We start from the raw sequence: 16758 nt of genomic DNA, 5'->3' as shown, positions 1-16758 counted from the left end.
AAAGTCCCTCCCAGAGCCCGCACCCTCTCCTAACCCTAGCCCTAGCCCTAGACCTGAGCCATCAGTTGCACTCTGAACTCCTTGGCCGCAGCCTGGAGCCCCCTCCTGCATGCCCCACCCCAGAGCCCGCACCCTCAGTCGGAGCCCTCACTCCCATCTGCACCCCAAACCCCTGCCCCAGCCTGGAGCCCCCTCAAACATGCTGAACCCCTTGGCTCCACTCCCCAGCCCATAGCTCCCTCCTGTACCCCAAAACCCTCATCCCCCTGCCCCCGCTCCGTGAAAATGAGGAAGTGAGCGAGGGTGGGGGAGGGAAGGGGGATGGAGTGAGCAGGGGTGGGACCTTGGGGAGGGGTGAGGCAAGGGTGTTCCGTTTTCTGCTATCAGAAAGTTGGCAACCCTACGTAATGGGCCCTGCACGCCGCATATGCGCTGAGACACACCACCACAATGTTTTAAGTGATCTGAAAATTTTTTTTGTTGCAGCCTCTCAGACTGTGTCCTCACACCTTTGCGGATATGCAATAACAAACTTCTTACTATTACCATCATAATGTAAGAAAGGTGTAAACACAACAACTGCTGTGTTTGTAAGTTAAATTTTCCTAGGAGCAGGTACTTAGTACAAGATAAGGTTTATATCGTGTGTGATTATTGAGCAGGCAGAAGCTGAGATCCAAGAGGAATCTTTATATTTAAAGCATCAAAAACATGGATCATTTGGTTAATTCTAATGGGACAAGAGTGCCACCACTTTATATGTATTGTTTATAGAGCGGATCCTTTTACAGCTAGGCCGATACCCTCTGTGTGCACAGCAGGATTTATCATGGCACTATTAGGTCTTCATTCTCCTGCTCATGAAAGATGTCCTGACGAGCACAAGGCAGAAAGAAGGAGCAAGATCACTTACATTTTAACTTTAAACTAGGGTTGTCGATTAATCGCAGTTAACTCATGATTAACTCAAAAAAATTAATCGTGAATAAAAAATTAATCGTGATTAATTGCACTGTTAAACAATAGAATACCAACTTAAATGTATTAAGTATTTTTGGATGCTTTTCTACATTTTCAAATATATTGATTTCAATTACAACAAATGAATAAAAAGTATAAGTGCTCACTTTATATTATTTTTTATTACAAATATTTGCACTGTAAAAATGATAAAGAAATAGTGTTTTTCAGTTCACCTCATACAAGTACCATAATGCAATATCTTTATAATGAAAGTGCAACTTACAAATGTAGATTTTTTTTGTTTGTTACATAACTGCACTCAAAAAACCAAAACAATATAAAACTTTAGAGCCAACAAGCTCACTCAGTCCTACTTCTGTTCAGCTAATCGCTCAGACAGACAAGTTTGTTTACATTTAAAGAATATAATGCTGCCTGCTTCTTATTTATGTCACCTGAAAGTGAGAACAAGCATTTGCATGGCACTTTTGTAGCTGGCATTGCAAGGAATTTATGTGCCAGATAAGCTAAACATTTGTATGCCCCTTCATACTTCGGCCACCATTCCAGAGGACATGCTTCCATGCTGATGATGCTCGTTTAAAAAAATCCATTAAGTAAATTTGTGACTGCACTCCTTGGGGGAGAACTGTATGTCTCCTGCTCTGTTTTACCTACATTCTGCCATGTATTTCATGTTATTACAGTCTCAGATGATGACCTAGCACATGTTGTTTGTTTTAAGAACAGTTTCACAGCAGATTTGATAAAACACAAAGAAGGTACCAATGTGAGATTTCTCAAGATAGCTACAGCACTCGACCCAAGATTTAAGAATCTGAAGTGCCTTCCAAAATCTGAAGGGTCGAGGTGTAGATCATGCTTTCAGAAGTCTTAAAAGAGCAATACTCCGATGCGGAAACTACAGAACCTGAACCACCAAAAAAGAAAATCAACCTTCTGCTGGTGGCATCTGACTCAGATGATGAAAATGAATATGCCTCGCTCCACACTGTTGTGGATCGTTATTGAGCAGAACCCGTCATCGGAATGGATGCGTGTCCTCTGGAAGGGTGGTTGAAGCATGAAGGGACATATGAATCTTTAGAGCATCTGGCATGTAAATAGCTTGTGATGCCCGTTACAACTGTACCATACACACACCTGTTGTCACTTTCAAGTAACACTGTAAATAAGAAGCGGGCAGCATTATCTCCTGCAAATATAAACATACTTGTTTGTCTGAGTGACTGGCTGAACAAGAAGTAGGACTGAGTGGACATGCAGGCTCTAAAATTTTACATTGTTTTATTTTTGAGTGGAGTTTTTTTTGTACATAATTATTACATAATTTGTAAGTTCAACTTTCATGATAAAGACATTGCACTACATTATTTGTACTAGGTGAATTGAAAAATACTATTTTGTTTTTTACTGTGAAAATATTTGTAATAAAAATAATATACACTGAGCACCATACACTTTGTATTTGGTGTGGTAACTGAAATCAATATATTTGAAAATGTAGAAAACACTCAAAAATATTTAAATAAATGGTATTCTATTCTTTAACAGTGCCATTAATTGCACGATTCATTGTGATTAATTTTAATTGCACAATTAATCATGATTAATTTTTTTAATCACTTGACAGGCCTCCTTTAAATCATTTCTTGTAATTTTGTCAGGCCAATATTTACACCTATAAAAGATTGCCAAGGCTTTTCTAAGGAAAAGTTAAGATGAGTGCTCCATTACTTCACACCTTTTTAGACTGAAAAAAAGCAAATATGGGTTACACCTAGCCTCTACAAAATTTTTTAAATGTTCAAGACAAGTCTAAGACCTGATGATTAATAGAGGGTTTGGGAATGAGTCCTGCCATCTTCTAGGGTTGCCCTAACTGCTGTTACGGCAAAACTAAGGGCACTTTATTTTTCAATGACAGCATCCACACAGGAGTTTAAGGCACGGTAGTGTATGTACATTAACTTCACACCTTCACTGTCACATGATCTAGACAAACCCTCAATAAGGGAAGTAATGAGGGAAATAGATGGGTGGGGCGGGGAGCCTCTATTAGTTTCTTTAGTTTAAAATGCTTTAACAGGTTTTGAATGACACCCATACAAGCGGGGGAAGGGGCTGCAGACATTCAGATATAACTCTGATGAGAAAGGAGCAGTGTTAGCCACACAATCAGTATCACATTTGTCAAGCTATGAACAATAATGGGTAACTACATAGGTGCTGGAACTAGGGGTGCTACAGCACCCCCTGGTTTGAAATGGTTTCCATAGGGCTGTCCCTAGCTATTCTGGGGCCCTATGCAGCCCCTCTGCTGGGGGGGGCAGGCCTCCGGCGGAGGGGGGGCTGGCTTGGGGGGGCAGGGGGAAACCATCCCCCCAGCGCTTACTGGCGGCACGGCTGGGGCCGGGTCGCTGCACTTCCCGCTGCCAGTGAGTGCAGGCCCAGCCCTGCTGCAGTCCTCAGGGGAGTGGGGGTGGGGCTGGGGCTGGGGGTGGAGCAGGGGTGGGGGCCATGGGGAAGAGGCGGTGCAGGAGTTTCCATTATATAGAGGGTTTACAGTTTGGTTCAATGGCTCTTAGCACCCCACTATAAAAATTGTTCTAGCACCCTGGTTAATTAAACATCTGAGTCAGGATTATAGTCTGTGTCTTCAGTGTTAAGAAAATGTGTGGTTTTACTGTAGGATAACTAACATGCATTAGCTATCTCCCTTTAAAAATGGGTGGCGATAAGGTACTTTCATTTCTCCAAAAGGCAACCAATGCAAAGGAGTAACAGGATAATTTATCTTAAAAAGTCCTTGATTTTGACAGTAGAAAACAGTAAGCTTGTCAGAATAAAGAACATCATTGAAATGTATTTTAACAAAATATGTAGCATACATAAAAGGCTATGACATGAAAATAGGCAATTAGAAGTATAAACAATAGAAAAATCAACATTAATGTATGCAGCAAATGAAGTAATAGAAGAGTATAGTGGGCCCTTCAGTGGTGGCAGGATGGGGAATTACTTACAGAAATAAGGATTTTAAATAAGTTTTCAATTACAAAGGGTGCAGAGGGAATCACATGCTACTTGAAGACCATAACAGTGTTGAATGTTACAGGAATGTACAACTTCTTTACAGGACCTTAAACCCCTCAAAAGTAAATATAGGTCTATGCTTTTTTAAGGAGAGGTTACAAAAGAAGAAGGAAGCTATGCACCCTAAAGACTGAGCAACAAAAAAGGCAAAGTAAAAGAACCCCAAATGTATGTATGTATATTTTAATTTCGTGACTTTTGGGTGCATAATTCATGATTTTTGAATACTGATGGTTGCCAATTAGGGTGACCAGATGTCCTGGTTTTGTAGGGCCAGTCCCGATATTCTGAGCTTTGTCTTATATTGGTGCCTATTACCCCCTTGCTATCTGGTCATCCTATTGCCAATCTATCTTGCGGTTGTGTACCTATCTGGAGTGAAAATTACAGCAGATATTTACTTTTGAGAAGGATTTAATCCGAAGAGTATAGTGCTCCTGATTTTTAAATGTATTTCGGCAACTCGTGGGCTTTTCAAAAGCAGCTAGATGCTTTCACCTTTTAAAAACCTGGCCTGTAGTGACCCATGTTCTACACACAAAGGGGGGAAGGGGTGAAAAAGGGCAAGGATGCTGGATAGAGGCAAAACAACAGCTGCCAAAGGTGGAATCCCCTTTGGTCGATTAAAGAAACCCTAAGTTTTGCCATCAACCAGGAAATCAGGCAGCCTGACATCAGATGAGCCCAAAAAATAAACTTGTGCAGAAAAAAAAAATCCATTTACGCGGCGGGCAAGGGCAAGGCCGCCGCGCTCAGGCAACCAGGCCAGCCGACAAGGCAAATTTTGTCACGTGCTCAACGGTCAACCATGGACCCTCGTAGCGGGTGTCGGTGGGGGCGGGGAAGGGGGTGTGAGCAGATGTCCCAGGAGCGCCGCTACGGCAGATCAGGTGGGGCCGTGGGCAGACAGCGGGCTCTGGCACGGGGGCCTTGACGGGCGCAGGACCCCGCTGCTGCGAGCCGCCTCCCCTTTTATTTGCAGGCGCTGCAGCCGCCTCAGCGCACCTGGGGCCACGGTTACACCCCTCGCGGCTGGCGGCGCCTCGCGCGCGGTCCCAACCCCGCGTCCGGGAGCCGGCCCCTGGGCCCCGCCCTCAGCTCGGCCCGGCCCCGCCCCGCAGCACGTGGCCATGCCCGGCGGGGCTGTGAGCGCGCATGCTCAGTGCAGGCCGAGCCGCCGCAGCCCGCGGGCCGTTGTTCGCGGCTGGCAGCGGCCCGCCCCGCGCGCATGGAGGGGAGCCTGGTCCGCGCCTTCGGGGGCCTGAGCCTGCAGCCCCCGGCCCGGGCGCGGCGCCGCTTCAGCAAACGCCTCTACCTGCTGCGCGGCCTGCCCGGCTCCGGGAAAACCACGCGGGCCAGGTAACGGGGGGCCCCGGGTGTCGTGACCCCGCTGGGGCAAGGGAGGCCCCGCGCTGCTCTGGGCCGCTCCCCGTGCGGGGCTGCCGCGGCAGGAGCCGGGCCGGAGCCAGGCCTGGGTGTGGCGGGGCCAAGCGCCCGCCTTGCAGCCACCCCGGCCGAGGTGTCCCTGCCCGCGCGGGGGCGCTAGCGCTAGCGGGCGGGGCCCAGGGCCGGGCCGGGCCGGGCCGGGCGCGCGGCGAGGCCGGAGTCGCCCGGCGGGCGCAGGCTCGGGGCACGTTTGCTGGCCGCTGCGCTCGTGGCTGTCGTGTGCTGCGGCCAGCGTCGGAGCGGGGCCTTCCAGGGTCCCCCGAGTCCGTAAAGCGGCGGCGGCAGCGGCCTCAGCCGGGTCCCGCCCTTTTCTGCAGAGTCGGGGGAGGAAGTGCCGGGTTCCGCTCCTCGGGGCTTCCGGAACAGCGGTCACGTGTCTGGCACGCTACTGGGTGTAACGTGACCCAGGTGGCCGCCGTGGCTGCGCAGTGGGGGAAACCCGCCCTTCGCGGAGGGAAAACTAAGGTAGAAACTGACTACGGCTGTTGTATCCTTTTTGTGAATAAAGCTGAACTGAACAGAAACGTGCAGTGACTGGGCCGCACAGAAGCTGTGACTTTCCTTCTGTTAGTGCATTCTTTGGATTTGTACACTGTGCCCGTCAACACTTGCTAGCCACTTTACATACACAATTCTCAAAAAGAAAAGGGGGACTTGTGGCACCTTAGAGACTAACAAATTTATTAGAGCATAAGCTTTCGTGAGCTACAAGCTTATGCTCTAATAAATTTGTTAGTCTCTAAGGTGCCACAAGTACTCCTTTTTGCGAATACAGACTAGCATGGCTGCTACTATGAGACCAATTCTCCTCTCTGTGATACCTTTTCTTCCTCCTGTTGTGCACTCTCCACCTCTCCTTGTTCCTGCCTGGTGCTTAGCCTTTGGAATGTATTCTCTAGCTCGTCCCTGCAAAACCAAACCAAACCTTTGCTTTAGTTTAACTCAAAGCTAAAGCAGACTTAAGGCCACTTTACTTCCAAATGATCTTATCCACACAAGGATTAATATGTTTTAACGAATATGTGTTAAATTCATGTGGTTCATTAATTTGGCTTAATTTCCCATGCAGACAGCTTCAATGAAGAAAAAAACCTTGGGTCGCACAGCACCGTATCCAAGAACCTTACAAATATCATGGGCAAGATTCTGTGCTGCATCTCTTATGCAGTGCAGGGGAGGGGTGACTATAAGGCACATTCTTGCCTTCTTCATCCGGGAGTTGGAGAGGCCCCCAGCATACCATACACAGTTCTGGGGCCTCTGAATTATGTCAGCCTCCCCCCCCCCCCAGTTGCCCTGTAGACTGCAGTGTTGTGGCCTCACTCTTGACATATCCCTCCTGCTCCCAGTATGCTTCCTGCACCAGGACTCTCAGCTATCTACTGTCTTGGCTGTACTAAAGGAAACCTCAGCTGGAACTGGGACTTTTAGGGCCCCTTTATGCTGATCTGGTCCTTTTGTTCAGCCTAGAGGGGCTGGAATGGGCTTGAGGATCTCACCCAAAGACTTTAGCCTCACAATACATTTATGAGGTAGGGAAGTATTGTCTCATTTTATGCATGGGGAATTGGGAGATTGTCAGTCCCATGCCCTAAAGGAAGTCTGTGGCAGAGTCAGGAATAAACCCAGCTTTCCCATGATCTATGCCACTGCCTCAAGTACAAGAGCATCCTTTTTTTTCCTCTGAAGGATCTGTGCCAAAGTGCAAATCTGATAAAACTTTCATTGCAGTGTTAGAGGTTAATGTAGTACATCAAGCGTTGTCTTCTAATGGGAGTTGAGACTGGGGGCACATCTATATTAACTGTTAGTACAGGGCAAGCTCAGATGTAAATCTACTTTGCACTAGTCTGCTGTGCATTAATCTTCCATGTGGACCCTGCTGCCCCGCACTTCACCTTCTGTAGTGCACTTTGATCTACTCCCATTTCAGAGTAGAGCCTATCAAAGTGTGCTAGGGAACTTTTACTGCATGGCCACAGGGTCCACATGGACAGTTAGCATGTGATGGGCTAGTGCAAGGTAGAATTACAGCCTTGCTTGCTGTCTGCTAACTGTCTGTATAGTTGTGGGTTTTTCTTTTGTGTCTGTCCATGTATGTTTCATATTCAGCTTTATGTACTACCATTCTGTGAATATGAAACAATCTCTCCCATTTTTCTGCTGTTTCTGTGTGATGTCAGTTAACAGGCAAGTTAAATGTGTACACAAGTTTATTTGTGAACTGTGGAAAACAACTGGCATAGGAGAGCAAAGTCACCAATGTGACTGGTTTCACAAGCGATGATTAGTTTTGTGTGTGTTGTAGCTAAGTCACTTATGCACCTTAATCAGGCCCCATTAGGAGGGAGGAGTAACACAAGAGAAGTTGATGCAGGAAAGGGAGGAAAATAGATTCACAATGGTGAAAAGTTAGGTTTCAGCCCCATGGGAAAAGTAGCTTGCAAAAACGTTAAACAAGCACAACATTCAACAGTCAGTCTGCTTTTTCTTCAGAACTGCTGCAACAAATTGAGTTTATCAATCTATCCTTAGAAATAATTACTTCTAATCACACCTATAGCACTGTAACTGTATATGCTGCTGTTCAGAGAAAGGTCAGTGCCAAACTGAATGGTGTTCTTAAGAAGGGCTAATAATCTAAGGGCACGGGTAAATCCGTTGCATCCACAAAGTATAGCAGAGGAAGGATGGCTTTGTGCTTAAGGCAGTAGACTGGAACTCATGTGCTCTGGGTTCTTTCCTGGCTCTGCAATAGACTTCTTGTGTGAACTCATTAAACTACTTACTCTCTCTGCTTATTATATTTGTAATTTATATTACCTTAAGCCTAGAGCTACAAAGGGGACTTAGATTCAGCAGTGCAATGCCTTACTGGCATCCATAGCCCTCAGTTTGGTGCCCAGGCTCCCTTGGCATTGTCTGGGGGAGGATAAGACACCTAAGAATGGGAGTCACAAAAGCCAGCAGGCTGAATGGGGAGCCACCTAAACTGGACAGTAGGAAGAGCTGAGGAGAGGGATGTGCATGTCCCTCAGAGATAAATGTCTAGTGAGAGGCACCACCCTCTCTGCTTGGGAGTCAGAGCTCTGAACCCTCTCCAACAGTTAGGCACCTAAACCAGATCAGTCCTTTCTCAAAACAAAAGGGAGGAGGAGGTAGTGCAGCACTTGCGCAGGATTTGGGAGACCAGGGTTCAAATCCACATTGTGAGAGATGTAGAGCAGGGACTTGAAGCCAGGTCTCCCTCCTAGGTGAGTGCCCTAACCACTTGGCAATTGGTACTATTTCCCATTCTCCTATTGAAGTTGTTCCACTTTGATTTAGGGGTAAGAGATTAATTCTATAGCCCAATGATTAGGGAACTCACTTGGGATCTGGGACACCTGGCTTCAAGTCACTGTTCCACATTAAGCAGAGTGGGCATTTGAACCTGGGCCTCCAACATCATAGGTGAGTGCACTAACCCCATGGCTATGGAGTATAAACTAGGGTGGTACTACCACCTGTGGGTGGTGCTGGTCCTGACCTACTAGGCATGCTCTGACAACACCTCCCAGATTGGGCACCACAGGTGAGATAGGTGGGGGAAAGATAATTTGAGGATCCAGTTAGGCCCTGGGCCTCAGGACTGAAGCAGCATCGTACGTGTCCACTAGCAGAAATTTAGGCACCTCCAGTTAGGTGGCCACTGAGCAGGGCTTTCGAGATCTATGTTTTGGATTTACACACCTAAAGTGACAGGTGGGCATCTAAATCTCTTTGTAAATCTAACTCATAGTGCTTAGGAATCATAGCCATGGACCGGGAACCCCACTGTTCCAGGTGTTGCATAGATAGAACAGAAAAGCAGTTTCTGTCCCACAGACCTTGCAATCTAAGGACTGTTCTACACTAGAAAATTAACATGCAGGTGTGTGAAAAATCCACACCCCTGAGCGACACAGTTAAACCAACCTCACTTTTGGAGACAGTACGAGGTTGATGGGAGAATTCTCCCCTCGACCTAGATGCTGCCTCTTGGGGAGGTAGATTATATGTACTGACAGGAAGAGCCCTCCCATTGGCATAGGTAGCATTTTCACTGAAGCACTGTAGCAGCGCAGCTGCAGTGGTTTATGTGTAGACGAGACCTTAGTGTAAGACAAGAGACAGATGGCTATAGATGGGATGCAGGCGGTGGGTATAAAAAATGAGACAATTACTGATTAGAGAGATGGCTCTAATCCAAGTAAACCACTCCTTACTGAGGCATAGAAAGTGATATACAGTGCCATAGGGCACTTTAATTGCTCTGACTCTACAACACCATAGCGAAGGAGACTGGTATTCTCCTGTGTCAGCTCACCAAAGTCTTTTCTGGGCAATAGTCATGCAAGGCCTAACATTGTAGGAGCTTTCCACTCCATAAGCCCAGCCTAACTCCTCACAGTCCCTCAAAAAGGGTCCCATCCCTAATAAATAAATAAGTAAACCCTAACTCCTACTCTTAGCAGTGCTTTTACCATGACAAGGGAGACATGCCATAGACTCCATGAAATCCACTAGGGGGACTTTGCAATATAAATACATAGTTAGACCACGCCACACTCATGGTTACAATCCTTCTGAGCCTCTCAGTGCAAATTAGTAAGCAGAAGTTGTGGTTGAACAGATGTGAGGTACTGGCTCCCAGGTGTCCATAACATTGTATCTGCAGCACCTTTATGTTCAAAAAGCAACAGAGGGCTTATCTTCACTGTAGGGGTAACTCTAGTAATAACTCAAGTTGCCCCTGACTTAGGTTCCCCTTCCCACACAAAACCCCTCAGCATGAGTGTGATGGAGCTTCTAACTTGTGTTAGTTGGCCTCCCAGAAGGTACAGACTACAGCTCAAATTAGTGCAACTTCTCAGCTGCTATTACAAATCACTCTGTGTGGCTTGAATGTTGTTTTGCAGTGTGACAGTGCTCACTCAGGCTAGGCAGGAGCAGGCAGGCAGCGTGAGTAACTTCCCTGATTTTATGGTTACAATTTTGAGAAACTCCATGAATCTTGCATCTTATCACTAACTGCAATTCATCCCAACTTTGTGGGATCAAGGCCTTCATTTCAATTGGCTTCACCAGGCTACTTTCAGGTTACATATGTGGGAAGGACACAGGATTCATTATATGCACTGATTCTTAAAGTATCTCTACTGTACAATATTTACATCTACACCCATTACTGTATTACCCTGATGCACAAAACACACAATATTGTCATCTATTTGGCATCTCTGCACAAACACTAGGACTTGATCCGACCACCATAGCAGATCATTCAAAGTCTCCCCTTAATTTATTAGGCCAATATATAACTTTTCAGTCAATAATTCCAGTCTCTTTTGATTCCTACTTCTAAGAGGGTCAGCTCTGTATCCCTCCTAAGACATGCAGTGAGTGGTCCCACTGATAGAGGGCTCTGAGAAATGCTAGGACTAATGATACTGGCATTCCCAAAGGAAGTACTGTTCCATATAGTTTGTATTTCTTTGTCTGTCGATACTCATTTCTAACCCTTTTTCCAAAGTCCTTCCGTTACTTCTTATTTTAGTCTCCACTCCAACCCTTTTGTAAGGTTATTAGGATCTTGATTGCATATCCAGATATCGAGAAGTTTATGGGCTATGAATAATAGATCCTGTAGCTCATTAACATATTGTAGGAATTTAATTTTGACTATTAATAATGTGTAATCTGCACATAATTCTCCTTAATATGAACCCCTGTATACCCATCCCCCTCTAAATTCTGACCTGTTGCTACTGATTAGAGAGTTGGCTCTAATCCAAGTAAACCACTTCTTACTGAGGCAAAGAACATGATACACAATGCAGTGGGCCACTATAATTGCTCTGACTCTACACCACTATAGGGAAGGAGACTGGTATTCTCCTGTGTCAGCCCACCAAAGTCTTTTCTGGGAAATAAGTCTTGCAATCAGTAATACAAGTAAAAAGGTACTTTCTGTGAAAGTGCATGTGTTCTAAATATGAATGATCCTTAAGTGTACACCAGTAGTTCTCAAACTTTTGTACTGGTGATCCCTTTCACAGCAAGCTTCTGAGTGTGACCTGCCTTATAAATTATAAACACTTTTTAATATATTTAACACCGTTATAAATGCTGGATGAAAAGTGGGGTTTGGGATGGAGGCTGACAGCTCACAACCCCCCCCATGTAATAACCTCATGACCCCCTGAGGTGTCCCGACCCCCAGTTTGAGAACCCCTGGTGTACACCATACTAAATGCCCTTCTAGATGTTCCAGTGATCCCTTGCTTTGTGAGGAGTGAACAGAATGGGTGTGTGGAACTACTGTTAGATGCATTAGAACCCTAAGCAATTAAATAGGCAACAAATAAAAATCTTGGAACTGTACCAGTTGTTGGATATGGGTAACCTATGATGCCTTTCCAAATCTGAGTGATGGAATATCCATTTCAGTATGCTTTCTAGGACTCAATGTCTTTAAAATTCTGTGATTAAAAACATCTGAAAGCTCTGATTATTTCCCCAGCAATGTTATCCATGAACCTGGAGGCCTCTCCCCAGCTGCTTACTTGCATTTCAGCACCCACTCAAAATGAAGTTGAACATTAACTACTTGTTTTCATGGACAGAAACAGGCATATAGTTAAGTCTGAAATGATTATATGGAAGCCTTGAAGAGTTAATATGCAGTGCTCTCAGCAAAAAAAGACTTTGATTTTATCCTTATTGATGTAAAACACCAAGAATGTAGAATGATGTGTGAACTTGAAAAATAATACATAATTAACATGATACAATGCTTCCCAACTCATTTAGTTATTTCATATAAACAATGGACAGGAGAGGTGACAAGACAGAACCCTGCAGATCACATGTGAGTGCCTTTAGAGTGGACAACAGTTGGCCAGCATGACCTTGTGGGATCTCTCCAAGAAAAAGGAACAAAGCTACTGGAGGGTTGTTTGTCCATTCCACAATACCTTGTGTCAGCGTCATCAATTGCTGTTGAAAAATCCAACAGAACCAGATGTTGGTATTCTTTTTGTATTGGTTTTCTTTCCTTGATGTATTAAATTTCAAAAAAAAAATTTAAAGTGGACCTTCCGTGGGCATGTACAAGGACTTCCCTAGAAACCCTTAAGCAACATATGCCATTATGGACTATATTCTCATCCATTATATACACCTACAATCGTTTGCAGTTCTTTTATCAGAGAAGTCACCTGGGACATCTCCTTTCAATAGTACTGTTTGAGTTTTTTTCTCTACATACTATATTTTTTATTGCTATATTACTATTACTACTCTTATTACAAGTAGAGATACAGTTCTACCCAGAAGAGAGTAAACCATTACACAGGTTTTAGAGTAGCAGCTGTGTTAGTCTGTATTCACAAAAAGAAAAGGAGTACTTGTAGCACCTTAGAGACTAAAAAATTTATTTGAGCATAAGCTTTTGTGAGCTACAGAATCCGAAGTGAGCTGTAGCTCATGAAAGTTTATGCTCAAATAAATTTGTTAGTCTCTAAGGTGCCACAAGTACTCCTTTTCTTTTAACCAATACACAGAGGATGAGAATTCGCAGCTCTAAGGGTGGGGAGAATATCTGGTGGCTTTACACTACCTTTGCCCCCTCCCAGTCTTATGGTATTCTGGAGGGTGGAGAGGTCTCCAGCATAAATTGGACAACCCTTGGGCTGTCTATATTACAACAACCTGCCCAGGCTGCCCTACAAGCCACAGCAGTGACTGGAATTTGCAGTGCTGTGTACTTCTGTCCCACCACTGACACATTCCCCTACACCAGGGCTTGTCATAGAATCCTCGACCAACAACCTTACAGTTCTCTTCCACTGCACCTGTGCTGGGGGAAATCCTCCTCAGCCAAATACAGGCTTCTCGGTCCCCTTTATGCTGCTCTGGCCCTTTTACCTAACATAAAGTGGCTGGAGCAGGAGTGAGGCGCTCATACAGAATATTTTAAATAGTCTCAAGAAACACCCCCAGTTCAGCTTTTTAAGCAGCAAATAATTGCCTCTTATAGTTAAAGCCCATTGGAAAATTGGTGTTAGAGTTCAAGCAGAACAGGAGAGGGGAAGGAGAAAGATATCATGGTTTATGTGCTGGCTTGTAAAGCTAGATATAGAAAAAATTGAATGATGAGAATTTCATTACAAATAGAGGAAATACTGTTTCCCTAAAGCAGCCTTCTAGACAATTCTAGTAACAAAATTATTGTTTAGCAAGATGCAAAATATTTAAACAATGTATTGTAAATAAAAGTTATATATTTTATGATCAGACTAAGACAATAGAGTGTAGGTTGTTAGGCAATAAAATGGCCCAATCCATGTGAATTCATATTATCAGTTACACAACTATTCCCTATCACATTTTAGTACTTAAAGTCCAATGACATTGTTTAATAATAGAAAACAGAGCTGATAAGGTTCAGTTACAAACATCCTTTGATCTTGCTACCAGCTATGTTTTCTGTCTTTTTTTTCTCTATATGGTTTTGTGTGTACTAATCTAACTAATACGTGGGTTTTTCTTTTTACAATTCTGCTCAAAATCTACTACTAAATTTGCATTAATCACAAAATTTCCCATTTTCAATGCCTGGTGTAGATTTTGATAAAATGTAGGCATGGTGTTGTTCAAGGTAGTATTTATGGTGACACTATTGATAGTGATATAACTTGACTTCAGTCAAAAACCAACATGTACTTAATATGGGTAGACTGACACGGGCGATTTTTAGGAGTTCTGTGTGCACTTTAAATAATACAGGTCAAAAGAGAAATTATCCTTTTACATAGACAGTAAAAGAGTTTACAGAAAACATGAGACCCTATTACTTACAATATTTCAGTTTGGTTACTTTACAAAGCCAGATGTAAACATCTCCTTTCAATTAATGTAAAATTACGCTATTGTCAATAGGCATTTACATATATGCTTCTAAAAACAGAACATATCAAATGTGCTAATGATTCATAATTTGTAATGTACATTGTGTCATATAATTTTCTTTTTGAAGCACAAATAGATTGGAAGCTGTTAGGCCTAAATACCAGTGGGGTGAAACTGGTAGTGCTAGTTTTGAGTTTACAGACACCCTGCAGATACAGTCTAGATAGCTATGAGGATGAATATCAAAGCCACCATGTGAAATATGTGAATGTATGTGAGCTGTGTCTGGAGTGAGATAAGACACAATAATTAACTTGTCCTGATTAAGCAGCTTATTTCTCAAATTGTGAATTTTACTAAAGGATGCTTATCTGTTTTCTTGCTCAAGGAACTTTGAAGTAGCAATTCTGAGGGGACAGTATTATTCCTCTCAAGATAGCCACCTCTTCCTCTGATAATCAAAGAGAGAAGGGGCTGTTTACTCTATCTAAACTATTTTTTTACAGTAAAGGTCATGATTCAGAGGCTAAGATTGAGACAGAGGGCAAGACAGTGTTTTGCAACATCAGAGTTAAGACACAAGGTCAGTTTAAGTTTATCAACATATAGAAATATCAGTTTCATTGCCACAGTGACAACATGTTGGCAGAAAGTAAGTGTTCCTTTTTAAACACATACACCACCGTATTTTTTCATTTTGCAGCAGTTAAACTTTCCTGCAACTAAATAATCAGTAAACGTATAGGCACATTCGTGCAGAATGTAACTTCTGGACAGAACTCAAGATTTTGCTCCAAGATCTCAGGGACAATGTGATGGTGGTTGTTTAATTTGGTTCTCATGCTTATTTTGCTAAGAAGGGACTGTATTTCGCCAATTCTGAGTGTGAGAAACTCCCAAACAGTTGGAGTTCTTTGCACGGAACAAGGGCAGAATCAGGCAGAAAAAGTAACTGTTTGCAAAAGTACCAAGAGTATTTTGTTTAGACATCTGTGCTTTAAAGCAGTTATGTGAACACAACTTCTTGTCAGAGGTTGGAAGGCATAGATTATGTAGCTGTATGATTTTTGCAACGTGGTGTAGTAGCAAGCACAGGACTATGAGCCAAGATTCTTGGGCTACTCTTCTATCTCAGCAGTTGACTTGGTCTGTGATCTTGGGTGAGTCACAAACTCTATGGCTCAGTTTCTCCAACTGTAAATTGGAGATAATATAGTAGAGCAGGGATTGGCAACCTTTGGCATGCAGCCCGCCAGGGAAATCTGCTGGCGGGCCAGGGCTGTTTGTTTACCTGCAGAGTCTGCAGGTTTGGTCAATCGCAGCTCCCACTGGCTGCGGTTCGCCATACCAGACAATGATGTCTGTGGGAAGTGGTGTGGGCCCAGGGATGTGCTGGCCGCCGCTTCCTGCAACACCCATTGGCCTGGAGCGGCAAACCGCTGCCAGTGGGAGCTACAGTCGGCTGAACCTGCGAATGTTGCAGGTAAACAAACTGGCCCACCAGTGGAGTTCCCTGATGGGCTGCATGCCAAAGTTTGCCGATCCCTGCAGTAGAGCCTCAAAGATACGAACACTATAGTTATGGGCTGACCGGTCAACTGGACACCATGTGAAACTGGAAGTAACCAATCAGGCAGCAGCAGAGATTTAAAAAAAACCCACATATACTGTACTGTACCTATATTGCATCTCTAAGGTAGGCACATCTGGGCTGCCTGCCCCTGCCCCCATCCCTACTCGCAGGACAGCCACTTACAGCAAGATGCTGGGGCTGCCAGCCCAAGAGAGCCAGAGACAGCAGAGCAGGAGCAATGCTGGGATCTGCACAGCTTTCACCTCCACCCCTCCTCTGGGAGTCGGTCATGCTGTTTTTACACCCCTCCCTGCTCTTTACTCACACACACACAAAAACGGCCATACGGGGTCAGACCAAAGGTCCATCTAGCCCAATATCCTGTCTTCCAACAGTGGCCAATGCCAGGTGCCCCAGAGGGAATGAACAGAACAGGTAATCATCAAGTGATCCATTCTGTCGCCCATTCCCAGATTCCTTATTTACTTTCTCCACACCAAGCATGATTTTATAGACTTCAATCATATCCCCCCTTAGTGGTCTCTTTTCCAAGCTGAAAAGTCCCAGTCTTATTAATCTCTCCGCATATGGAAGCTGTTCCGTACCCCTATCATTTTTGTTACCCTTTTCTGAACCTTTTCCAATTCCAATAGATCTTTTTTGAGATGGTGTAACCACACAGTATTCAAGATGTGGGCATACCATGGATTTATATAGAGGCAGTA

At 44.3% G+C, this 16758-nt stretch overlaps 1 protein-coding gene across 2 annotated transcripts in view; it reads left to right on the top strand.

Annotated features, from left to right (window-relative positions):
* The first annotated feature begins 5153 nt into the window (after positions 1-5153).
* Positions 5154-16758, top strand: part of N4BP2L1 (NEDD4 binding protein 2 like 1) — a 29687-nt gene continuing 18082 nt past the window's right edge. Inside the window, exons 1-2 of one of the 2 annotated variants that reach the window (XM_043504392.1) lie at positions 5310-5439; positions 12071-12179. In XM_043504392.1, the coding sequence (XP_043360327.1) occupies positions 12166-12179 (14 nt within the window). In that variant the 5' untranslated portion in view covers positions 5310-5439; positions 12071-12165. Of the gene's footprint in view, positions 5440-12070; positions 12180-16758 lie in introns of both variants that reach the window. The other variant, XM_038405608.2, reaches the window with a different exon arrangement.

Source organism: Dermochelys coriacea, chromosome 1 (genome assembly GCF_009764565.3).
Source record: "Dermochelys coriacea isolate rDerCor1 chromosome 1, rDerCor1.pri.v4, whole genome shotgun sequence".
NCBI lineage: Eukaryota > Metazoa > Chordata > Testudines > Dermochelyidae > Dermochelys > Dermochelys coriacea.
The sequence above is the reverse complement of the archived record's forward strand: the minus strand, read 5'-3'. Positions and strand labels throughout refer to the sequence as shown.